This window comes from Cydia splendana, chromosome 24, assembly GCF_910591565.1.
Source record: "Cydia splendana chromosome 24, ilCydSple1.2, whole genome shotgun sequence".
NCBI lineage: Eukaryota > Metazoa > Arthropoda > Insecta > Lepidoptera > Tortricidae > Cydia > Cydia splendana.
The window spans coordinates 875,886-903,545 of record NC_085983.1 but is presented as its reverse complement, the minus strand read 5'-3'; the positions used below and the strand labels follow the sequence as shown (position 1 = coordinate 903,545).

At 39.4% G+C, this 27,660-nt stretch overlaps 1 protein-coding gene across 1 annotated transcript; it reads right to left on the bottom strand.

The window, feature by feature from the left end:
• Positions 1-300: 300 nt before the first annotated feature.
• Positions 301-27,660, bottom strand: LOC134802148 (zinc finger protein 90-like). Its single transcript, XM_063774742.1, has 15 exons — positions 27,369-27,660; positions 26,789-26,920; positions 25,502-25,799; positions 23,983-24,209; positions 22,883-23,010; positions 21,790-21,864; positions 20,394-20,523; positions 20,243-20,359; positions 19,248-19,369; positions 18,744-18,840; positions 15,109-15,261; positions 14,961-15,071; positions 1,257-1,358; positions 858-953; positions 301-521 (listed from the first exon to the last, which is right to left on the bottom strand). Exons 1-15 carry the CDS (start codon positions 27,507-27,509, stop codon positions 381-383), a joined length of 2,070 nt encoding a protein of 689 aa, XP_063630812.1. The 5' UTR covers positions 27,510-27,660; the 3' UTR covers positions 301-380.

The following is a 27,660-nucleotide window of genomic DNA, read 5'->3' as shown; positions in this document are numbered from 1 at the left end:
CCCCCTGATCCACGATGTATATTTTATTCTAATTACAAACTACGAAGACACATCTCCAAATAAAAAACTTGTTACATAAAATTTCTTTGGCTACAATAAAAAGTAGTTACGTCAAAATTTTTAGGCTGTTTTTATTGTTAGCGAGATCCAAATAGCGTTATTAAAAGGCCTTTGATAACCGTTTGTCTTTATCCGACATTTTTACCTTTGTGTTTGTTAGAAAGGGACAAAATGTAACAGAGGTTTCCTAAGTTTTATGAGTAAGGGGGTAAGAAATTAAGGGTTGGTTGCACCTAACCTCCTGTCACCATTCCAGTACCAGACAAGACGTGTGTGTGCGCATATTTTGCAGGCGAATGGTTTCTCCATAGTGTGACAGTTTACTCCCGCTTGAGGTTCCGGCGGCGCGGTGGCGCGGGCATCTTCATATGGACATACTTGACGTGCGTGTGTACGGAGGCCGCTTGTGTGAACGACTTGCCGCAGATACTGCAGGCGAATGGTTTCTCACCCGTGTGAACCTGGAAAAACGGCGTATATATACTAATGTTATACACCGATACTTCGAATCCCTGGTCCCGGAAAAGGCTGTAGGATATATTTTGTAAAAAACATCTAAATTCAAAAATGTTTCTCACACACAAGTATGCATACTAAAACCTATCTGCCCTTCTAAAAAGTCAGGTTGTAGTCAGGTATTTTTTTTATTTGTTCATGGTTGTATACGGTGAAATAAAAAGTTTGTAAGTATTGTATTATTATACAATACATAACAACATAATTTTGACGAATGTAGCAAATTTATAGTGTAATTTTCATCTTGAAATAAAGAAATCTAAATCTTATGAAGTACGAACCGTGCTGTGTACGGTGAGCGCCGACTTCTGCGTGAAGGACTTGTGGCACTGTGCGCACTTGTACGGCCTCTCCCCCGTGTGAGACCGCAGGTGGCACTGGAACATACGTAAAATAATATATTGTCAGTAGAGATAGAAACGGACGACTTTCTAGGCTTACAAGTTTTCAAATACAGAAAGTGGTCAAATTTGGAACAGTGATTATTTTGACAATATTTTTTTTTTTCATGTCCAAATGCGTTGCATCGATAAATGACTTGTTAACATTTAAGGCTTTTATTTTTTTATTGATGGGAGAGACAAATCGTTTGGTACAACGCGGGCAGCTGTGGGGCTTCTCCCCTGTGTGTACGCTGGTGGTATTATAGTCCTTATATCGCGGTTATAAGGTCCACTTACGTGTAGCAGCATGGGGGAGACGAATCGTTTGGGACACCGCGGGCAGCTGTGAGGCTTCTCCCCTGTGTGTGTGCGCTGGTGGTATTTCAGGATGGTGCTGTTCTGTAAACAAATGTTATTATAAAATTATGCAACTAGTAATTCAAAACCAAAGAGTTACTCATTTTAAAATAGGTATATATTGACAGCCGAACTAGATGGCGGTCATGTACGAGCAAGTACTTCAGATTCAGATTTTTATTGGTAAAAAGATATACAGATTTTTACACGTCATAATATAACATAATTTAAGATTTAACTTAAATTTACGATAGATAATATATTATAATAATACAATTTCAAAATGTCAATTATATGTGATACATGTCAGAATGAATAGTCAAGGAATTATATTATAGAAAAAAAATATTTAGCATTATATATAAAATGTCAAGATGTTGTCGATTCATTTAAATTACAAACAATTAATGCAGACAACATATCCACTACTACTAGTTATCACTACTCGGTATACCGAATTCATTTATATCGTAACAGGCAATTTGAGTCAGTAAAGCTTTTAATTTGTTTTTAAAAATTGTGTCACTTTCTAAATTTCTTATGTCAATTGGAATTCTATTATATATTTTGGGTCCGAAGACGCTGAGAGATGCTCGGGCCTTGGCCAGCCGTCGACGCGGAGGCGCAAGTATATTAAGCGCGCGACACCTATCGCTTCTAACACCATAAGCTGAGTAGTTGTGTTTATTAGCCCTAACGTATAGGCACGCGGTTAGTATGTATACACTGGGCAGCGTCAAGATTTTGTAGTGCCTAAATAGGTCCCTAGCCGGGTGGTCAGCTGTTTTTCGAGCAATGATTCGTAATGCTCGCTTTTGTAGCTTAAATGGTCTATCTCGATCAGCAGATGTGGCCCATAGGTCCACTCCATGTATCAGTATAGAATGAAAATATCCATAATATGCTTTTTTAAGATTATCAGTAGATAATGTAGGGGCAAGCCTGGACAAAGCAAAGCACGCTGAGGCCAGTTTGTTACATATTTGGTCGATATGGGGAGCCCAGTTCAGTCCGGAGTCGATGATAAAACCCAGGTACCTACTCTCCTGGACCTGTGGGACCGTGATGTTATTTATTGAAATGTCTAGTTGAGTATCTTTCTTTTTTAGATTAAAGTGTATTATGTTTGTTTTGTCAACGTTTAGTAGCATCCCGTTAGCGGCAAACCATCTGAACATTTTGAGCACTATCATAGATAACGTGGACTTTAATTGATCAATGTTGTCAGCGCTAACAATGATGCACGTGTCGTCCGCGAACATCACGAACTCCGGATCGTCGCAGGCAGATGTGATGTCATTCACTAACACTAAAAACAGGTTATTGCCCGTAGCGGAGCCCTGAGGAACGGAGCAGTTGCCTATACGCTCCATCTCCGACCTACAGTTGAGGACACATGTGCATTGTCTACGATTATTCAAGAACGAGGCCATAGTGTCATAGAAATTGCCAGTGAAGCCGTAGCGTGACAACTTGTCTAGGAGAAGTGCGTGATCAATCATCTCGAAGGCGCGCGACAGGTCGCAGAATACGGCTGCGACCTGTCGCCCGTCCTCGAGGTGTCGGAGAACGCGCGCTACCACGTCGCGCGCAGCGTCTACCGTCGAGCGCCCGGGCTGGTAGGCGTACTGTTGGCGGTTCAGCAGCTGGTTACGTGTCATGTGTTTCATTATTCTATTACATAACAGACCTTCAAAAAGTTTCGACACAACTGGAATCAACGATATGGGCTTATAACACTTAAGTGAGTGCATGTCACCTTTACCCTTATAAATTGGGTGAACTTTTATTTGTTTCAAGGCATCAGGGTAGACTCCCGCATTTACGCATTTATTGAATAGTAGTAAAAGCAATGAAATTACGCATGGGGGTAAACTATCAATGATACGAGTTGTCATGTCATATATGTCCTTCGACTCCTTGCGTTTAATCCTTTTACAGACTATTAAGATTTCATCGAGTGTGAAAGGTATAAAGTCATAGAGAGGAGGCGTTATATTTAAGTATTGGTCTAGGTATTCAAGGGCGGAGCGAGTACATGGAGTGACGTTGTTTACGTTTGCTTCGAGATAATACCGGTTTAGCCGGGCGGCGGTGGCAGCGGCGCGCGCGCCTGCGCTGTCACCAGCTGATTTGTTAACGAGAACGTCAATTGCGGTGCAAGCAGTTTTTTTGTTGTTACACGTTTCCATTGAGATAACGCGCCATACATTACGACACATATCATTACTGCTATTCGAGATTTCTTTATTGACGTAGCAGGAACGTGCGTCCCTTAACTCTGCCCAGTATAACAATTCGTTCTTACTTAGCTCGGCACGTAACTCAGCGTCGTCGGGCTTTGAAAGTAACTTACTTTTAATTTTACGTATGCTAAGACGTAACCTTTTGGTTTGGACACTGACCCATGACCCAGCACTGCTTTTTATGCGGTGTTTTTTCATAGGGAAGTGTATCTCGTAATAATGTTTGATGACATTCATAACAAGTTCGGTCAGTTGGCCGGGACAGATATTTCTTTCCAGAATTGCTTCCCATCTATATAGGTCAAGACTTTGCGTAAAACTGAGTTTACTTTGATTAGTAAATGTTCTCTTTAGTGTGTGTAGGTTTTGAGTTGCAAAGTTGTTATGAATGTCAACGACAATATTTATTGATAAGTGATCGGAAAGATACATATCCTCACAATTTATATACTTTATTTCAGATTTTTTTAAGTTACAATAGGCGTGATCTAAACATGTCATTGATAAATTTGTTATTCTAGTTGGTACATTTATTAATTGGTTAAAACCTGATTGCTTAATAGTATTAAGTAGCAATTTGGTATTTTTACATTTAGTTAGTAGGTCTATGTTAACATCACCTACTATTAACACATTGTAGTTTTGGATAGTACTTAGGCTTAGCAGATTATCTAGTAAGGATAGGAATAAATTTACGTCACCATTAGGGGGCCGGTACACACACACTACGATGAGATCGAATCCAATGCATTCCACGGCGCAGACCTCGAATTGTGACTCCACCGACAGTTCAGTCACCTCCTTGCGCTCAAAGCACGGTATGCTGGACTCCACGTATATGCAGGTTCCACCACCAGCATGGGAAGATCGGCAGAACTGTGCGCGCAGCTGGTAGTTAAGTATATTAACCGATGTTATTTGGCTTGATTTAAGCCAGTGTTCTGTCATACACAACACGTCGACCGACTGGTCACGTGATTGAAGCTCCGATTCAATCCTGAAGGTCTTATTAGCCAGTCGGTTGATGTTCTGATGTAGTATACTTATTTGGGATGATGCGGTGGGCTGTCTATTCACCTTTTTAGTCTGTTTTGGGAGACCTGGGCTCCCTGGGTCTGAGAAAGGGCTGCCATTCTGATACACAGGTGTTTATGGGCCACGCCGATGTTTCTAAAAAGTCTTCATAAACAGCCGATGGGATACCGATTTTGTACGACTTGTACGAGTTTCTTTTTGACGGTATTGACTCGACCGTGTACTGGAAACCATTACGTACGTTATTTAGATGGTCGATTATGGTATCGGGAGTAGACTCCGTTTTGAAAAAGCACCCATGTAGGTATCGTAGCACTTCAACTCCACGAAGTGCGGTATTTTCAGCGGTCCCCTTTATAGATAGGGGTTTTTTGTAGCTTCTTCGTCGGTGATGACGACTTTGTGCTGTTTCCCATTTGCTGTCCGCTGGCTGGGTATCGCTGTTGGGGTTATTTATGTTGTTTACATCCTTCATGTCAATTGTAATGTTAGTGTCATCGGTGTTAGTGTTCATGCAGTTGTTTGCAGTAGTTATTTTGCTATTATTCATCGTCGGTGTTGTTTGCTTAGTCGCGGCGGTCAGTGAAGGAGAGGGGTCCTTCTTGGCTGTTTTGTTTGCCGGTTTGAATTTAGCCGTTTGTTTTGCATTCACCGCCAGCCTCTCTTTCGTGCGCGCAGCGGCCGCTCGCGGCTCTCGCGGGCCTTGCGCATGCGTTAGAGTGAGACGACCGGTTGGTGTGGATGCGTTGCTGCTGGGTGTTGATAAAGATGCTTTGTTTTCAGATCTACCGGCAGTTTTCGATGACTCCTCAGTTTTTGTTGCACTTCGAACTGATTTTATTTCGGATATTTCATTTATATGTCCTGTGCGGACAACTATTGTCAAATTTATGGGCACAGAAAAGTTCTGGACAATCTCTATAGTGACATAATTAATGCTTTAAGAAATTCGGCGACTATAGGGAGGATTGAAAGAGGAAGTAGGACTAAAAAACAGGTAGTGGGCTGGAATAAGTTTGTCAGTGGCGCTCATAGGGTTGCCAGGCAACGGTTTCATGAATGGACATTAGGTGGGAGACCTAAAAGCGGATGTCTTTTTAAAGAGATGGTGGAGAGTCGTAAGATCTTTAAATCACGGTTAAAATGGTGTCAAAATCATCAAAACCAAATTAAACTGGACATAATCACCTCTCATCACTCTAAAAAAGATTTCCGTGGTTTCTGGAGATCCACAAGTAAAATGAAGCCTGTGGCTGGTCACCCGGTCAGTGTTGATGGCGTAAGCGAGCCTAAAAGTGTCGCGAACCTGTTTAAAGACCATTTCTTTTTGAAATCTCCCTTAGGTCCATCGCTGATGGGGGGGCTTGTGACTGAGACCTCCAATGAAAAACCAGGCCCGGGGTTTACGGTCAAGGATATTGACAAAGTAATTAAATCAATGTCCAGAGGCAAATCCCCGGGTCATGATGGTCTCAGTATCGAGCACCTCCAAAATGCTGGTCCTCACATATCTAGGATATTGGCAATGTTTTTTACAATATGTATGAGGCATTCATATCTGCCTAATGATATGATGCGTACTATCGTGGTTCCTGTAGTTAAAAACAAAACTGGGGACTTGGCAGACAAAAACAATTACAGACCGATATCACTGGCAACGATTATAGCCAAAGTATTTGACAGTGTGCTTAATTCACAGCTAAGTGAGCATATAAAACTGCATGACAACCAATTTGGCTTTCGACCGCGTTTGTCTACAGAATCTGCAATACTGTGTCTGAAGCATACTGTCAAGTATTACACCAAGAGCAAGACCCCAGTGATTGCATGTTTCCTGGACCTTTCTAGGGCATTTGACCTGGTTTCCTATGACATACTATGGGAAAAATTAAGGAAAACCAGTATACCACCGGAAACAGTACGTATGTTTAGGTACTGGTATGGAAACCAGGTCAACTGCGTTAGATGGTCAAATGCGCTGTCGGACGAATACAGGTTGGAATGCGGGGTGAGGCAGGGGGGTTTGAGCTCACCAACGCTCTTCAACCTGTATGTGAACGAACTCATCGAGGAGCTCAGCAGCATCCATGTCGGATGCCATATAGACGGAGTCTGTGTAAACAACATCAGTTACGCGGACGACATGGTGCTGCTGAGCGCCTCGGTCTGTGGCATGCGTAGGCTGCTCAAGATGTGTGAGGACTATGCGGTGAGTCACGGTCTCAAATATAATGAGAAGAAGAGCCAATATGTAGTCTTTGAGAGCGGCCGCAACAGGTCTTCAGAGTTTCCCGCAATATATCTTAATGGCAGTCCAATGGACCGAGTAACCCAATTTAAATATCTAGGTCATGTTGTTGCGGCCGACTTCAAGGACGACATAGATATTGAAAGGGAACGAAGGGCCTTGTCGGTGCGGGCAAATATGATAGCACGAAGGTTTGCGGGTTGCTCCAGGGGGGTAAAGATCACTCTCTTTAGAGCGTTCTGTACTTCCCTGTATACCTGCAGCCTTTGGGTTCAGTATTCGCAACGGGCTTATAGGGCCCTTCGAGTCCAATATAATAACGCGTTCCGGGTGATGATGGGACTGCCTCGCTTCTGTAGCGCATCAGGGATGTTTGCTGAGGCGGGCGTCGATTGTTTTCAGGCGACCTTGCGTGTGCGCGCCGCATCCCTGGTGCGCCGGGTGCGGGACAGTCCCAACACCATCTTGAGAATGATAGCGGAAAAACCAGACTGTCCCATAATGCTCCACTGTGAGGGACTACATTCCCCTACAAGTGTGATACAGTGGTAGCAAAAATTGAGAGTTTGGCTAGCACTGTATATGTTGTGTCAATTTTAATGTGTATATGTTGTGTTTATGTGTAATTCTTGTAAGTTTATTGTTTATTGTTGTGTATTGCTATGTGTGTACCTAAATCACATGAAATAAATAATTTTGAATTTTTGAATTTTGAATTTAGCATTCCATCGATCTTATCCGATAGTTCACTCACTTTTTGTTCAATTGGTTGTAGAATTATTTTTAGTATGGTTTTGACTGTTTCACTATCGATTAACGCCATTTTATTGTCACTATATTTCGTTTCACAGTGAGTCAGCGTCGTTAACGCTCGGCCGACCGCGCGCGACTACTCTCGGTTACATATCAGAATACCGAAAATTCATTTACCTAATGTCGAATCACCTATGCTCGATTCACCTATTTCTTAATTACCTAACGATCATTTTACCTAAACATTGAATGACCTAAGTTTATAATACCTAAACTCAATTAACCTAATGGATGAAACACCTAATTAACGTTTTACCTAATGCACATTTTACCTAACGCACGTTTTACCTAAAGCTATTATACCTAATGCATGAAACACCTAAAGCTGACATACCTAATGGACGATCCACCTAAAGCTGATATACCTAATGAACGATATACTTAAAGTTGTTTTACCTAATGGATAAAATACCTAAAACTGTTATACCTAACTAACGAAATACCTAAAATCGATATTCCTATAGGACGGAATACCTAAAATCGATATACCTAATGCATGTTATACCGAAAGTCGATATACCTAATGGACGATATGCCTAAAGTTGATTTACCTATTGAACGAAATACCTAGAGCTAATATACCTAACGCACGTAACACATAAAGTCGATATACCTAATGCACGAAATACCTAAGGCTGGTATATGTTTTAACGAACGAAATACCTATAGCTAATACCTTCAAACAGGTAGGGTACCTACATTATTGTAGGTACCATAAATTTAGGTACCAGCTACATTCCAAAATTTGGGCCATAATAAACTCGAATATCTTCAATCAGGTGTGACTATTATTGAATGCCGGAGTTTTAAGGAAAATGTTTTCATAAAGTGATGAAAAAATTTCAGACAACATCAGCAAAAAGAAAATTGGTATTAATAGTTTATTGCTTTATCAAGGGTTTGAACTTGTGGCCATAAATGTTGTAGTTAGGGTAATTCCAGGGTAGAAGGCCATAGTTTTTTTAGAACGCGATAAAAAAATAAGTTTACATGTAATTAAAATAAACACAGTTATATACAATTATACAATTAATACAGTTATATACAGCTCAAAAAGTGCTACTTTACGTAGCTGTTTAGCGTGCAGAAAGTTGGTTTTCGCGAACTAGAGCTTTTCATTTTTTTTTTAATTTATACTTGTCCAATTCATGACTACTTATTGATGAGTGTTAATATTAGTTTCCTTTAAACGTCGTAATCAACATAAAAACCTACTGTTTATGTAAGAAAATATACATATTTCATATTTTATTACTTACCTCTTCATCATTATAACACGTTTATTTTTTTAAATATTGAATATTGAAAAACCGTTCTTAATAAGTTGTCTGAATGGAACGGAATAGCTGTCGAAACGCCTGTCAAAGAAGAGGCGTTTTTTCTTACTGCCTGTTTTAAGTTTCACGTTCTAATTTATTTTTGACTGCGCATAAACATTATATGATTTAAACTATATTTTGGTTTTTCTTTTAGAGTTTTTAATTTTAATCTGAATTTAATCAATAAATGTATGAATTTTATCATTTAATAATTTTATTATAGGTATCTATTAATTAGATATAATATTATTTTTATTATTAATGCTATATTTACTTACATTATCTGCAGTAAATGATTTTTTATAACGACTTTAGGTATTTCGTTCATTACATACAGTCAACAGTAAAAATATCGGTGTAGCCATTGACATAGATATCTAGGGACTGACTGGCTTTACGGGAAATAATAATGAGGCATGACAGGGGCCAGTATAGCGGTGTGAAACCGCTACAACGCGATTGGTTGATGAGTTCGCATCATGTGCGCGATTGGTTGATGAGTTCGCATCATGCGCGCGATTGGTTGATGAGTTCACATTACGCGCGCTATTGGTCGCAACTAGTTGCGTTAGACTGCATGATTGGCTGGAATTCGTGAGTAACACCGCCCATATAACCATTCCAGTCGCAGAATCACAAAGTGGTAACTAAATGTCAGATGTGTCGTAACAGAGTCCACACAATGTGTCTAGAATTGTTTCGAAACAAAGTGTCGTCGCCGTGTCTACACTTTTCCGTAACAAGGTGTCGACACATTTGTGTGCACTTTGCGTGCGGTTTGCGACTAAATCTGACAGCAAATTTGTGACAGCAAATGTCAATATAAAATACCTCTTGAAAACCAAGGTTTGTCAAACTACTATTAGTGTCTCGTGTGCTCGTAATTCTAGTAAGTCATCATGGGCAATGCAAATGATAATAATCGACCGAAACCATATAAACACCCAACACCCGTCAACCTTTTACAGAAAAGTTTTTAAAGAAATTCAATAAGCTACTTAGGTCAGGCAACGAATGCTCCAAAAGTTGTAGAGGGAAATGCTCGGAACACAATTTTTGACTCTGTAACTCGGTTTGACAAGTTAGGAGGTGAACATATCAAAAGTCCCCGGCCGTAGCTCTTGAGCGGGGGGGAGAGAGGGGGCTTTGAAGGTCCCATTTTCCCGTTTTTCGATTATATTTCGGAAACTATGCATCTCAGCGACATGGCCACTTATACAAAATGAAAGTTAATTTAATTTGTTACAAGTTTATTCCGTCAATTTTTTCGATATGTTAAATAGTTTTTGAGATATCCGCTCTTGAAAGTTTATTTAGGGCTCTCAATTTTATCTTGATATATCTATATCAGTGAAGGTGCTAGGCCGTGTTTGGTATCGTTTTCGTATAAATCTGGGGTGCTGAATCCATTTAAGATATCACATTGACACCATTCCACAAAATAAAAATAAATCTTTTTAGGGTTCCGTACCTCAAAAGGAAAAAACGGAACCCTTATAGGATCACTCGTGCGTCTGTATGTATGTCCGTCTGAATACACAAAATAGTTCTTTAGCTATAGATGACAGGAAAACCTATTAGAAATGTGCAGTCAAGCGCGAGTCGGACTTAATGTACGGAACCCTTATACGCGAGTCCGACTCGCACTTGGCCGGTTTTTTTGAAACTCTTCTTGACGCTTAACCGCTGAACCGATTTCGTTGAAATTTGGTATAGAAATAGTTTGCGTCCCGGAACAGGACATAGGATAGATCTTATAACCAAAATCATCTTTTGAAGGTGTGAAAAGTGGCGTGGAAATTTGTACGGGAAATCAATAACCGCTGAACCGATTTATATGAAATTTGGGATGGTCTACATCTTTGATTTAGTTAAAAATGATGAAAAAACATGACTTCAAACCTAAACTTAAACAGTATTAACTTCAAGAAGTCAATTCTGAATTCCCCCCCTACACCTCATTTCACACCTTTAAAGGATGATTTTTGAGATAACTTATTATATCCTGTCTCGGGACTCAAAATATATGTGTACCAAATTTAAATTAAAACTGTTCAGCAGTTTAAGCGTGAAGAGGAGTTTAAAAGAAAGTATTTTAATAAGTTTATATGTTTTTACTTCGGAATGGTGTCAATGTGATACCTTAACTAAATTTGGTACTGCGAATTTATACGAAAACGATACCAAACATGGCCTCGTAGCTTTACTGTTGTAGAAGTCAAAATAAAATTGAGAGCCCTAAATTCTTATTACTTGGCCAAACTTGTGTAGAAGGAAAAGGTAAAATAAAAGTCTTCGGCAGGAATATAAGACACAAATATATTTTTTTTACGTTATTATTTCATTCATCAAATATAAACATACCTTGATTATACTATTCTAGTGAGATACTCATAGATAAACAAAAACATTTACTTAAAAAATTACAAGGTCGAAATGTCACGGAACTTGTGAGAGTAATATGTGAAAAATAAAAACTTTTATGACAAAAAAAATCTGGACACAATTTAAGAATCACCCAATTGCGTCGAGGAATCATCTGTATTTTTGCTTGTTTCATTACCTCCTCGCTTCTTTTTTGTCCTTTGTATTCTGTAGCAATTTGTTAGATCTGAAAATAAAGATAACTTGCGTCGTCACGGATGTCGATTTCTAGGTTTTAGGGAGTGCAGAATTCGAAAACGATGATCATTTTATAATCCAAGATGGCGGCTACGTATTTTGTCATAAAAGTGGAATCCAAAATAGTCATCATTTTCGAAATCTGCGCCCCCTAAAACCTATAAAACGATATCCATGACGACTTTTATGACATAGTGCATTGCCGCCATTTTGAAATTGAAAATGTTATCATTTTCGAAATCTGCGCCCCCTAAAACCTATAAAACGACATCCATGACGACTTTTATGACATAGTGCATGGCCGCCATCTTGGAATCCAAAATAGTCATCATTTTCGAAATCTGCGCCCCCTAAAACCTATAAAACGATATCCATGACGACTTTTATGACATAGCGCATTGCCGCCATTTTTAAATTGAAAATCTTATCATTTTCGAAATCTGCGCCCCCCAAAACCTATAAAACGACACCCATGACGACTTTTATGACATAGTGCATGGCCGCCATTTTGGATTCCAAAATGGTCATCATTTTCGAAAGCGGGGCCCCCTAAAACCTATTAAACGACATACATGACGACTTTTATGACATAGTGCATGGCCGCCATCTTGGAATCCAAAATGGTCATCATTTTCGAAATCTGCGCCCCCTAAAACCTATAAAACGACACCCATGACGACTTTTATGACATAGTGCATGGCCGCCATTTTGGAATCCAAAATGGTTATCATTTTCTAAATCTGCGCCCCCCAAAACCTATAAAACGACACCCATGACGACTTTTATGACATAGTGCATGGCCACCATTTTGGATTTCAAAATGGTCATCATTTTCTAAATCGGGGCCCCCTAAAACCTATAAAACGACATCCATGACGACTTTTATGACATAGTGCATGGCCGCCATCTTGGAATCCAAAATGGTCATCATTTTCGAAATCTGCGCCCCCTAAAACCTATAAAACGACACCCATGACGACTTTTATGGCATAGTGCATGGCCGCCATTTTGGATTCCAAAATGGTCATCATTTTCAAAATTGGGGCCCCCTAAAACGTATAAAACGACATCCATGACGACTTTTATGACACAGTGCATGGCCGCCATTTCGGATTCCAAAATGGTCATTATTTTCGAAATCGGCACTCCCTAAAACCTATATATCGACACCCATCTCGACTTTTATGACAAAGTGTTTTGCTACCATCTGCATGCAAGACATTTCTATTATTTTGACGTACAAAAATGGCCCCCTGTCAACTTTCAATCGAGATTTAATCGATAATTTATTCGATTAATATTCAGATTAATTCAATTTCAATCTATGTTAGGTCGACTAAACTAATCGCGATTAAAATTTGAGAATCAACTTTTTTTATTCCATTAATTAGTCGAATAAACAGTTAATCGATTAATGCCCATCTCTGACCACGGCATTTTTACACTTTGAGAATATCTGAAAACAAATCAACACAAGGAGCCATTTTGCAAATCCAGTAACATACCAGTAACTTTGTTATTACTTTTGACAGCGCGTGTCATGTGTCAACACAGAGTCGACACAAAGTCGAAACATTGCAACTACTTTGTGACTGCAATATTTCTCAGCCTTAAACCATATTTATACATCATAATTAACAAGTTTCGTAGTATGTAAAGCGTTATTTCTGTTATTTAAGTATAGTATACGCATCGAAGTACTAAAAATGCTTCAAATAATATAGTTATGAACACAGGCACTGAGAAGTAAACAATTTCATTTCCGGCTAAACTAAAACAATGTGGTGGCGCGTTGATTATATTACACTTAGTTTATCAAATCACTCGAGCAGTTTAATTCCCCATAATAATTTAAGTCCTATTGTAATATAAATGCAAACAATATATAATTACGTCTTGTAATCCGTTTTAGAGATGGCGTGTTAATGTCACTTATTTTTATTTAAGTATTTTTCCATCTGACAGTTTCCATTTGACAGGAACAAAATGAACGAATGAACGAATGATTTTGGCATAAAGTAGTCGCAAACCCGAAACAATGTGTGCACACGGCGACCACACTTTATGTCACTTTGTGTCATGTGTCGACCCTTCCCCATTTCTGGTAACTGTGTCGACACGGCGACGACTCTGCGACTGGAATTGTGACCGAAACAGACGGTGTCGACACAAGATGTGTCAACACCGCGTCGTAACGGCGACTGGAAATGGTTGTATGGGCGCTGAACTAGTACCATTTTTAGTGCCCGTAAAGCCCGTCCTTAGATATTCTACGTCAATGGGTGTAGCCAACTTATTCAAAAATATGTCCCATAGTTCTTGATTCGCTGACATAAGAGCTATGGGACATATTTTTGACATGATTTGTGCACCCATATTTTTACAGTTAACAGTACCTAATAGGTATATCAACTTTATGTGTTACGTGCTTTAGGTATATTAACTCTAGGTATTTCGTTCAATAGGTAAATCAACTTTAGGGATATCGTACATTAGGTATATCGACTTTCGGTATTACGTGGATTAGGTATATCGACTTTAGGTATTCCGACCTTTAGGGATATCGACTTTAGGTATTTCGTTCGTTAGGTATAACAGTTTTAGGTATTTTATCCATTAGAAAAATCAACTTTAGGTATATCGTTCATTAAGTATATCAGCTTTAGGTGGATCGTCCATTAGGTATGTCAGCTTTAGGTGTTTCATGTATTAGGTAAATCGGTTTTAGGTATTTCAAGCATTAGGTGTATCAAGTTTAGGTAGATCGACCATAGGTATTCTGAGCTTAGGTAAAAAAATTATAGGTGAAACGTGCATTAGGTAATTCGTTCATTAGGTGTTATGAGCTTAGGTTAATAAACCATTAGGTGTTTAAAAAAGTAGGTGAATCGAGCATAGGTGATTCGACATTAGGTAAATCAACTTTCGGTATTCTGATATGTAACCGTACTCTCGCATAATGTACGGGGCCGTACAGCGCCATCTATTTTAGCTGTCAAACTCGGAGCACGATTTTCTTAGACTTTACCGCTCTTCTACAGTCAATAACTCTTTTTTACACAAGTAAGTTGTTCCCATTACCATAAAGTGTTTATTGTATCAATTTACAATAGATTGTTTAACAATATTTCCCATAATGTCAATATCCAAAAACTGAAATGGGAACTACGTTTGTATGGAGAAGCGGACATCCGCCTATTACCTTGCACCTTCCACCACTATTCCCGCACAGCTCGCACATGACTACTCCCCCGTAGTGTTTCCGCGCGTGGTGGGACGCTTTCCGTCACACACTCTTCACTTGGAGGACTATTATCCTTAGCTACATATCCTGATTGTACCAGGGAGCCATGAGTCTTACCTTACATCTCTTCCCGCACAGCTCGCACATGACTACTCCCCCGTACTGTTTCCGCGCGTGGTGCGAGGCCTTCCGTCTCACACTCTTCACTTGGAGGGCTATTATCCTTAGCTACATATCCTGATTGTACCAGGGAGCCATGACTCACCTTACATCTTTTCCCGCACAGCTCGCACATGACTACTCCCCCGTACTGTTTCCGGGCGTGGTGGGACGCTTTCCGTCTCACACTCTTCACTTGGAGGTGGACGCGCTCGTAGTGGACGCTCAGAGACGCCTCGGTTAGGAATGTCTTGTTGCACTGTGGAGGGATAAAAATATTTTTTCTCAAACATGCAATGAAATATTGATGTTATGTTCCTTATAATAGGCTGCGAAGTATGACGTTTCAGGTGCGGCTAGGACAAAAGGTCGTTAATGGAATTTCATACACATCTTGCAGGCCTAGGCCGGCAAAGTCCTCTTTTTTAATTTTCATTTCACAGATATTTGTGACACAGCATCGTGGCATTCATCCATAAAAAAAAAAACTAGAGGCAGTATTTGCTTTATGGTTCGTAATGACACTCTGCCACTACGCCTATAAAAAAAACAAAAAACAATGTTTGCTATAATTTGCAGTTTTATTTGTATAAAATCAACATGAACTTAATAAATAATACATTCTATAATTTTATAATTTATAATTATAAATTTAACTACACAAATAAAAACATTTAAAATATTTCATCTAAACCTTAGCGGTAAAAAGGTCTACTCATACACGCGTAGTTATATTTTTTAAATTGTTATGGAGGTAAAGTTGAAAAATATTCATTCTGTTTTATTGGATTTATGGTGCGTTGTTGATTTTTTGACTTTAATATGAGTTCCGACGAAATAATGAAATTAATATTAATTGTAATCGTAGGTGTTGGAATTGGCAGCGTAAGCAGAATTGATTTTAATAACTTGCTGCCTCTGCCGCCAAGTCAAAGACGAAGTATGTATATGGTTGCTTATGGCAATTTTATTATTTGAGAAACTAAGAAAAATGGCTTACGGTTTATTAGAAACAGTTTTGTGGCATATTTTAAATAGTGTCCGACCGAAGGTTCGGTTTCGGTTTCGGTTTCGGCCAGTTTCGGCCAAAAAAACATGTTTCGGCTGGAGTTTCGGTTTCGGCCAAAAACCGGCCGAACCTTTCGGCCGGGCCGAAACTTACGAAATGGTACTTCGGACAAAGACCAAAAGTTGGGGAATAAGTATGACAATATTAATACCATACATATACTGATACTGATTCATGTATAGGTACAGAAATTAATTGGTTTATTATAAAATACAATTCCACTAATGAGGGCGCCACTGGACGGTCGACGCAGTCTTAAGAGGCTGTCAATACCTATAACGCACACACTGTCTAATTGTATCGGAGTGAATGAGATAGCACTGTCGCATGTTACTGGGCCCTGGGCAAGATAATAATAAGAAAACTCATCATCTTCCTCGCGTGATACCGGAATTTTTGCCGAGCCGTGGCAATGGGAATGGGAGCCTGGGGTCCAATTGACAACTAATCCCAAGAATTGGCGTAAGCACTAGTTTTTACGAAAGCGACTGCCATCAGACTGATATTCTAACCCAGAGAGTAAACTAGGCCTTATCGGGACTAGTCCGGCTTCCTCACGACATTAGAACCGTTTAATGGTGATTTTAAGCAGGGCCGGATTAAGCATGTCGGGGCCCCCAGTATCAGGTCGGCCCGAGTGGAACGATGTCTTTTTCGCTCTTATTCATTCACTTATTCAGTTATTTTCCTACATACCTCTAATGGCAAATTTTAAGCAAGGCTAAAGGCTACGCTCAACTAGTGCCGCAAAGTTGATTTTATCAATAGTTTATATTTTGCGAGGCTGAACAGCTGATAATTGATTAAAACGAAGAAAAAACTCTTAAAAGTGTCCCCAGTACAGTTTATCATACGAATGCTCGACCTTAGCCTCACTTTTTACCTCAATTTACCATTGGTTTGTGTTCCACATGTCCTCTACATTAGCTTAGCCTTTGGCCTCGCTGCGCCATGCTCGGCCTGCGGTCTCGCTTTTTAATACAATGGACATTGGTTGGAGTCTGTGCTCAACTACTTATCCTGAAGCCTGAAGCACGGCTTTAACTTCGCATGAAAGTTCGCCTCACTGGGGAACTTCGGACGTTTATGCCCAGTTGAAGATCGGTACCCGGCTTTGCGATATTTGTCAACAAAAAATTTCGCGCTCGCTGCGCTCGCATTTATGGTTGGTTTTTTAGTTGACCCTATATCTACATGTTAGCTTGACTGGTGAATGAATAGAGTTAGATCAAGAAAATTCTACAATGATTTTGATAGCAATGCAACTAGTGCAAATGTTATTTATACGTCATAATTTCATAAAAGTTTTGACGTTTAAAATAACACTTGCACTGCGTGTGTTATCAAAATCGATGCAGAATTATCTTGGTCTAACTCTAGTAATTTTCTTAAAAAACTGCTTAAGTAACATCAATTTCAAGTAATATGTGTGTAAAAGCGGTTTTATGACATTTTTTCAACGATTTTAACAAATCTACAAAAGGTTCGGTTTCGGTTTCGGTTTCGGCCGAAACTAGAGCCAAAGCCGAACATTCGGTTTCGGTTTCGGCAAAAAAACATGATTCGGTCGGACACTAATTTTAAATGAATGTAACTACAAATTCGTCAACACTGTGGAAATTATACTTATTTACTCCATGCATAAAGCAACGATGTATGTGAAACATGATATCAACATGAAAGACTATGTAAACTTATGTGACGAAAACGACAGTCAGACGGATACAAGGCGAAAAAATCAAAGATACATGAAAATATACGGTTAGTAAAAATACACGACTCGTGTAAAACATACGCGTGATAATGATATAGGTACGTGTTGGTTATATTTTGGGTGTAGTTTACTTTTAGTTTTTTTCTATAAATAAAACGTGGGTTTCGTGGATTTTTTATTTTATTTATTTCATTGCATGTTTGAGAAAAGCACTATACATACCTCGGCGGGAAATGGGGTTGCCCGCGCTCAGACCTATACGGCCTCGCTTCGCTCGGCCGTCTATATGTCTTCGGCCGGCAACCCCTTTCGTCCCGGCCTCTGTAGTAATGTACTATTATAAAGTTTGGTACGGCTGTTGCTGTTAATGATTATGAGTTAAGGTGCCGTTGGTTCAGAGAGCGGAGTTTTACCGTACCGGTTTTATAGATAACAATACGGTTGCTAAAAATTTAATTAGCAATCTTGAGTATTTTCTCTAGGGACTTCAGCAATTCGAATCCCGATTATTTGACTTTCCCTCTATAGAAAAAAATCACAAACACAAAAGCTAAAAATATTAATATCCTCCTAAGGCCCAGCCATACAAATAAAAATCCAAAATTTGCCATTGAAATTTGAACCTATAGTGTAGGAAATAGAGTTGATTTTGCGTTGTTGTAAAATTTAACGAAACAGAGCAAAAGCGACTCTCTTCCAATTTAATAGGATTTAAATTTCATCGAACTGAAGAGGTGCTGTACGTAGGACCTTGGGCCTTAGGAGGAGCTTCTAAAAATGCGCAATTTTATTTTTGAGGGAACTCAGGGAAGAAATTAGTAATTTCTTTTTTAAACCTTACAACAAATAAAAATTCAAAAACATGATCTCCGCAGTCCCGAGCACGCACATCCATTTCACTCACGCTTCTCAGTAAGAGTGAGAGAAGAACACGAACCTACGGGGCCTTAAGCCTTACCTCATCGCATTTAGTCTCTGGTTTGCTGTGCCGCTCCTGAGTATGGCTCCTCAGCAGTTCATCGGTCGCCAGGTTTTCCCCGCACAGAGTACACGCTCTAAACATAAAATATATAATATATAACAAACCATGCCTAAAAGTAACTGACATTCTAAAAAATGTTTTGCTATGTACGATAATCTATGTAAATTCGAGTTTCAGTGGCCAAGCTACGTCAAGCACTACATTAACATCCCTACAATACGAATTTGTACGTAAGTAAAAACCATGAAGTGTGCTAGAAAGAGGTTGCGTTCAAGAACACTCCCCTGAGGTACACCAAGTTATTACTTGCAATTTATTAGTTAATATTTAAGACTTCAAACATTTTCAATTTTATAGACTTCTTCACAATTGGGTAGATAACCGTCTAAACGTTCAAGTAACTTACTTCTTAACCCATAACTGCTTCAAGCTGTATACAAAAATGAAGCGTGATACAGTCGAAAGCCTTAGTTAGGTCACCTCATGCTGGGGTTGCACACGTTGTCGGGTGCCGTGAACGTGTGCCGCGCCATCGCGTACGAGCTGGCGAACTGCACGCCGCACGTGCTGCAGTTCAGGGAGCCGGATTCATTCTCGGAGTTCTGCAAATAAATAATAAGAATTAACCTCGTAAGACGTCCTATCGGACGCCCCAGATATCGCTGGTGCGACATGGTGCAGGCGGACCTGCGCGAACTTCGAGTCGAAAATACGCTACATTCCTACTAGTCAAATCAGCTTCCTTTTTAGAACTGTCAAAACAATTTGCTAATATGGAATTTATATGAAAACAAATGTAGTGACGTCACGGTAAACTCACCTACTTTCTATATTTCAATCCGATTTATTAAATACAAATTGAGTTTAAAAATAGCTGCTATGTATGTTTTTCTAATAATTATCTGGTGCTTTATTTCGTGCACGGTTTGAAATAATTTATTTTAAATACAGGAAACATCCCTATTGGCGAGAGGTCGCACAGGACCGAGAAAAGTGGCGCTGTCTTGTGTCGTTTAATTCTTGAACCTGCTCACAAAATTTCACAAGAATCGGTTGAGGAATGCGAGCTGTAGGGGAGACGTCCGGACATACGGAAGACATTTTTGCCCGAGCTGAAGCGGAGACGTTCGCTAACGCTTCGGTCAATAAATATTTGGGGACATCTCAATCCCATCCCACTGGACCCCTTCGTCACTTTTTTTGATCATATTTCAGTTTACGTATGAACTTTTGAACGCCACAGACGGCAATTGACGTCGATCGTTTTTTGATGAAAATCTACCGAAAATCACCCCACTTATAGGTTGGCATTATTTATTCACAAAACTAAATTTTGCCCCGTGGCGTCACAGGCACGGCAAATGGATGCGCCTTTGGCGATCAAAAGGTTAAATCTTACGTATCCTATTGATGTTTAGCTGTTGTAACCGTATGTAGAAGGCTGTATAAAGGGTGTTATACACAAGTGTACAGACCTGCTTGTGCGCTCTAGTCTTGTGCATCCTCAGCCCGAAGTCCCCCTGGAAGGTCTCCCCGCACACGTCGCACGATGTGTTCTCAGTGGGGTGCTGGATGCGCACGTGCGTGGACGGCTGTATAAAGGGTGTTATCCACAAGTGTACAGACCTGCTTGTGCGCTCTAGTCTTATGCATTCTCAGCCCGAAGTCCCCCTGGAAGGTCTCCCCGCACACGTCGCACGATGTGTTCTCGGTGGGATGCTGGATACGCACGTGCGTGCCGTGTGTCGATGGTTTCCTAAAGACACGAATAGGGAGTATTACTGCAATGTTCTGCCGCCAGAGTGCAGCACTAATTTGTTTAGTAAACCGTAGAGTAACTTATACATACTAGGCCTTAAACAGTTTTTTGACAAGTTTTCACTATGACATTGATGCACCAAGGCGGTTTGTTTACAGGTCTACCGCGAAACATGAATTTTTTTTTTATCTGCCTCTCCATCGATCGAATAAGCAAGAGTGATAGAGAGGCAGAAACCGAACTTTCCATTGTCGTGTTTCACGGTAGGCCATGTGATTGACCTAGTGACGCATGATGTGTCATTGATGATGTCAATGAGGTTTGTTTACTGTATGTGCTAGTGGTGCCACCTACGCAGAGCTTTGCCTAATATTCCCTATTGTGACGATTACATATATAAAAAAATCCTACACGGAGGCACTTGGGTGCGTAGATTCGAATCCTACCAGCTGCGCCAAGTAAAAGTATAGCGAACACACCAATAGTGTCCACACACAGCGAGCATACGCGCGAGGCAATTTCATCGCGCACACGGTCAGTGTAGACGAGCCTCGGCCGAGGCGGCGGTCTGAATTACGTTATTTATTTTTTTATGCCGATTGATTTAAAATTGTATATCTTTACTAACAACTAACAAGGTACCTATGGTTAAATGTAAAGTCTATTTCAATAGAACTTGCTAACTATGTAAACAAACAACTTTGTTGTATCACTGTTTCTCTTTGAATTTTCACACCACCTCATCAAATACAATTGAAACCATACACATATACACTATTGAAACGGTCCGTTCCGTAAAATACACAAATATATAACTGTATCTTGGATATTTCATTAAAAGTTTAAAATGGGTTCATAAGTTAGGTTATTAGGACCTGTTGGAATGACGGTTTTGTTTCTTTTAAATTCTACAATTGTCTATGATGGGTAGTGTTGTGACTAAAGTTTGTGATATAAACCCGCTACACACTACCCAACCCACGCTCTGTACCTACCGCCGCGGTTATAAAATACATCAATACATCATTCTTAAGTACTAATTTGTCTTCTGATCGTGATTAAACAAATTAAAAATAAGTAACTACTTGTTTTTTACTTTTGGTATTTTATTATTCGATATGGTTTGACATTAGTAAAGTAGTAAGTAGGAGTCTTGCCCATCACTAGTAAATTCATCATTCAGAGACAATTTCAATATGGCGGTTTGTTTACATAGTTAGCAAGTTCTATTGAAATAGACTTTATTTGACACTTGGCACTCACTTGAAACTGGCTCCACAATATTTGCAAACGTATTTGAAGCCGCTGTGCTCGCGAAAGTGCGTTATAGCGTGGTACCTGTGGAAAATAACAATTCAAAACTTTAAATAACTTATTCTTATGACAAAATTGGTCAGACTGCTACACAAAAATAATAGTAGTTATCTTATATTATCTATATCTTATCATGTATGATTTATTTTTTTATTTATTTTATTTTATTTATTTGGAGAACCAACAGCTATGACAATACCATAGAAATTATAGTGGATACAGAAAGCCAATTATAGGAACTCACAGGTAGTAACATAATACTAAACTAACAGGTACTACTTATACGAAGGTTACGCACTATCGCAAGCACATATGTGAACAAAGCCAACACAAATTATATCTAGTAAAGATAAATTGAAAGTAACAAAGATACTAATTAATAAGTAACAAAATGAGGAATATTAAAGTAAAAATATTAATAATACATTTGTAGGTATTTAAGAAGGCGACAACACGCTCACTCAATAGACTCGAAATATCTCTGCACTACATTACGTCTCACGTTAGGGATTCTACAGTTGAATATATCAATATCAAATTCTTTAGACAACTCGTTAATCAAACTATAGTTCCAATTTATAATACTTACAAGCCTATACTATAAATAACTATAAGTAAAACTAAACCTAAACTAACCTATACTAAGCCTACTAACTACCTACTCGAACAACCCACCCCGCATCGCTCCCGGCGAAAAGGTGCCCATCACGCTGGCCGCGTTTCCGCGTTGAATCGCGATAGATAACCTCTGCGCTAGGAACGACCCGGAGCGGGGGTCGAGACCCCTCTGCTGCAGGCGACGCCCCAGCTCCCCAAGAAAGGTTTTCGCCCTATCTATATTGTAGTTGAGATATTGTTCTCTGTATTTTCAGGCTAACCCACCTATTACTGGCGACAAAGCGACAGTCCTTGCACACAAACTTGAGGCGGTGTGTTTCAGCGAGCGAGCGCAGGAACGCGGGGATACGAAACCGCGAATGGCACAGCTCGCACTGCTGCTCCTACACTCTGTAGACACACCTGTTTCACACGCGTTACACACCTGTTACTGGCGACAAAGCGGCAGTCCTTGCAGACAAACTTGAGGCGGTGTGTTTCAGCGTGCGTGCGCAGGAAGGCGGGGATACGGAACCGAGAGAAGCACAGCTCGCACTGCTGCGCTCCCACACTCTGTAAACAAATATAATGTAGATCCGTGAATAAATCCCAAAGGGGCTTCAACCCACCTACATAACACTGATTTAAACTTCCACGATTTTTACACATTATTAAATTGTAAAACTGGGCTTAATCGCGTATAAAAACGTATCGCATACCTATTAAATACGCAATTAAATAAATAAATAAAAAAAAAATAAAAAAAAAAAAAAAAATTATTTATTTTCAGACAATTACAGTCCATAGTTGTTAGTATTAACTTACAGGCTATGTTACGTTACATTACAATACACCGTTATATAATTTAATACCACCAAGAGAATTTCATCATTTGGCTTATACGAGTATTGTACAATACCAGTGGGTCTAATTTGGGAAATGCTTTATTTTGCCTACTCGCACCTTAATAGGAAAATGTGTGCCTGTGTGTAAGAAAGAGAGTCAGAAAAAAAGAAAATACTTAGAGAGAGATAGTGTGAGAGAGAAAGTACTTAGGGGCTATTCATAAATTACGTCATTTCAAATGACGTAGGAGTCATTCGAAGCATGATTTTTGGAGGATGATTTTTAGGGGGAAGGGGGGGTCAAAAATCGTCAAAAAACGATGACGTAATTTATGGACAGCCCCTTACCGGGTCATTATGCTTCAAATTATGATTCTTAAAAGTAGCTTCAGAAGAAAGCCTACCCTTTCGGAGAGTTAACGTAGTTGGAGGCATTCTTCCTGGCGGCCATGTTTTAGAGCTGTTGCCCAATAACCAAATATATCCATACTTATAATGTAGTCACAAATATGTAAGCTTGGAAGGGAGTCAAAAGTATCTACAATCACAAATGTGTAAGTTCAGCTATATAGTCAATGGTGGGGATGGAGGGTGAGTAGGAGAATGTGTGTCCTACGAGAAAGAGAGTGACAAAAAGGAATTAGTGAGAGGGAGATAGGCAGAGTGAATAAAGAGGGAAAGATAGAGACAAAGTCCTTACCGGGTCATGATGCTTCAAATTATGATTCTTAAAAGTAGCTTCAGAGGAAAACCCTTTAAAGCACAACTGGCATTTATATGGCGAGTTGATATAGTTGGAGGAGTTTTTCCTGGCGGCCATGTTTTCTAGCTGCTGCTCCATAGTGAGGACCACTATCTCCATGTTGTATTTGGCCTCGAACGCGGGGAAGTCGGCCTCGCAGTCGAACATTTTCTTTATCTTCTTTTCTGTAAACATGTATGAATATACCCCTTCTTTTAGATTAAAAATTTTATAACCTCAAAAGTAGTGGTAACTTTTTTCCTCCAAAATTTAATTTGAGTAACGCACTGAATGGTAGTGTCGTTTACATATTATTGTACCGCAATATTAGATATCATAGGTGTAATACGGCAATTAGCCACTTTAAGCGTTTAACAGTAACACTCTGGTTTACTGTGACATAAACGCATATTGCTTGTGTCAGCGCAACCTAACGTGTATATACAATTATACATATAGGCAAACATTTAGAGAATATACGTTCTTATACTATCACACATAAGGTGTTTCAATACGTACCCCTATCACCAGCTCGAAACCATATACATATAACAAGTCCCATCTTGTTATTTAACTTTTGAGGTTAAAAAATTATATTCTTAAAAACGGAGAATATTTAATTTAAATAGTCTTTTATCCAAGTTTTGTGTAGTGTTTTAGGATTTATATTTTTTAGTATTTTCTTAAGCCAGGTAATTAGAAGGGAACAAAAGTAAGGCGCGCTCCGCGAAACTTGCGACAGAAGATATGGCCATTTCGCTCCGCTTTTTGCACACTTTCCTTTGTTTGTCCAATAACGTTTAAATAAATAAATAACCTGAAAACTGAAAACCAGGGTCTACAACCAATGCGTCCTCCCAGTGATGACTTACGCATGCGAGACATGGACGTTGACCGTCGGAAGGGTGCGCCAGCTAAAAGTGGCACAGAGAGCCATGGAGCGCGCGATGCTCGGGATCTCCCTGCGAGACAGAGTTCGGAATGAGGACATTCGCCAACGCACGAGAGTTACCGACATCGCCAAAAGAATTGCGCAACTGAAGTGGGAATGGGCCGGCCATATCTGCCGCAGGGATGACGACCGATGGGGCCAGCGAGTACTGTTCTGGAGACCTCGACTGGGAAGCCGGAGGGACGGAAAACCACGAGCCAGATGGTCGGACGACATTAGAAAGACGGCAGGGCCGACCTGGCATAGAACCGCCGCATACAGAACAACATGGAAATCCATGAAAGAGGCATATGTTCAGCAGTGGACGCAAATATGCTGAGAAGAAGAAGAAGAAGAAATAAATAAAAGATTGTAGGTTGTTTTCTATGTATTTAAGTATTTATATATTATATATATTGTTGTCCAAGTACCCACAACACAAGCCTTCTTTAGCTAGCTTGCTTACCGTGGGGCTTAGTCAATTTGTGTAAAAATGTCCTATAATATTTATTTGTTAATTATTTAGTAATAGAATCTACCACTTACCTTTAGGTAACTTCTTTTTCTCCCTCGTAACTTCCTTCTCAACCCTCCTCTTCCTCTTCCTCTTCTTAACCTCCACTTCCTCCTTATAGTCCTCATCATCATAATCTATATTATCATCCACATCTATATTATTATCTAAATCTTCATATTTCACTTCATGCTTGGATTCTACTTCGTCTTTGACTACGGGTTCTGTGGGTTCTGGTTCTTCTTGGTGTTGGTATTCTATGAGGGTGGTGGTGTGGATAGTTAGGTTTGGGAATGGAGAGTTGATGGTGGCAATCGTGCTTGTATTAATCTGTAATTAAATTGTTTCAGTGTTCATTAAAATGTATAGAAATAAACTGAATGTACAAATGCACAATATCAACACAAAAACCGGTCAAGTGCGAGTCGGACTCGCCCACCGAGGGTTCCGACTTTGTAATATTGGTGTTGTAGTGGCAACAGAAATACATCATCTGTGGAAATTTCAACAGTTTTAACGTTTCATGAACCGTGATAGCTTGAGATACAGCCTGGTGACAGACAGACAGACAGACGGACAGTGGAGTCTTAGTAATAGGGTTCCCGTTTTTACTCTTTGGGTACGGAACCCTAAAAACCATGGGCATTCCATAAAGTGTTATTTTAACCTTAGAGCATTTAATAACTCGAGTTACCTTTAAGAGCTTACCCCTCTGCCGAAAACCTTGCACTGCAAACTTTTGTATGGACTGGCGTTTATCTGACATGGCTATTTGTACGTTACGTACAAATAGCCGTACATTTGACGCGCCCCTCCCGCGCAAAAATCGGCAGAATGTTTTGTACAGAAAATTGCAGACAAGGTGTCTGAAGTTACTAAATGCTCTATACTACATTACGATATAAGAGCGAATTACCTATTTGCATTGTGCAACGTTTTACAGTACACATGGCCCTTTACATTTTGACATAGGCACGTAGCACTGTACATATGTACTGTAAAGATTTTAACACTTCTGATAAAGTTGAGAAGCCAATATTTTGCATGATGTATGATAACTTTGCTTTTAATTCAACAGTATATAACACAGATTTCTGCAGGTTATTTAGGGGAGTTATCATGCGTTACCTCCCTGACAAAGTAAGGTGCAGGGGGGCAATAATGTAAAACATGGAGGATATTGATATTACCCCACAGTCGAAATTGCCGCCCTGCACCTTAGACAAAGGTCTAAGGTCACATAAAGATGTGGAATGCCCCATCAATAGGTTTCATTGTTAAATTATAATCTTCATATATCATTAGCAGTTTTAACTCACCCCATGTTGTTTCTTAAGTGTCCGCAGCAGCTCCTGGGCCCGTTGGCTGCAAGCTCGGAACTGCTTAAACTTTACTAAAAGTACCCGGCAGAATGCACACACATGCTGTGGATACCCATCTATTACTGACACCTACAATAAACACAAACATTATTGTATTTATTTATTTTGTTTTAAGATTTAATTGTAGACCCCCATCTGGGTAAACACTTCCTCCATCTGTTTCCATCAGACTGTCAAATGCAACGCTTTGCCATTCTTTGTCTGCACTAGTCTATACCTGCCTACAGGTATCTATTTATTTGATAAATATTTCAATCACCATTCAGTATGAAAAATTTTGGCAAAAATTAATATGTAGTTGCAAAAAGAACAAGTCACAAAATTTGCAATTGAAATTAATAATCTGTGTCCTTAGACCGCATCCAATTTTTACATTGTACGGCAGTGAGATAGAAAGTTTAATGAAAAAAAAACATAACAAACATAACTGTTAGGTATTTTTATATTTTTATTGAAGCGTTATAATAATATTTATTCAGGCATAGGCTACACAATATCTAAACACTTTTAAGCTTACCTCGATCCCTAGAACCTCCAGAATTTCTTTTTCTAGTCCATTTTCATGAATATTGTACAACTTAGCTTCAGTGGCTAGACAAACCCGGCAGGCTAGTAATTGTTCGCTGCTGCTAGCATTTTCTGTTTTTACCGACCGCATCTTTACATAATAACCCAACAAGATAATAAAGAATATAAATTGTAATTCATAAATACGAATTGTTATTCATTTCGCGTATTTTTTGCATTTTTCCTTCGTGCATATTCAGTATTTAGTTTGACGTTTATGTAAAATGTTGCCACAGAAACGT

Excerpts from the sequence above, each read along its gene's own strand:
- LOC134802148 (XM_063774742.1), bottom strand. The coding sequence starts at position 27,509 with ATGCGGTCGGTAAAAACAGAAAATGCTAGCAGCAGCGAACAATTACTA. Across the intron at positions 23,011-23,982 it reads ATTTGAAGCATCATGACCCG|AGTGTGGGAGCGCAGCAGTG; the intron begins GTAAGGACTTTG and ends ATTTGTTTACAG. Across the intron at positions 1,359-14,960 it reads TGTGCGGGAAGAGATGTAAG|AACAGCACCATCCTGAAATA; the intron begins GTAAGACTCATG and ends ATTTGTTTACAG.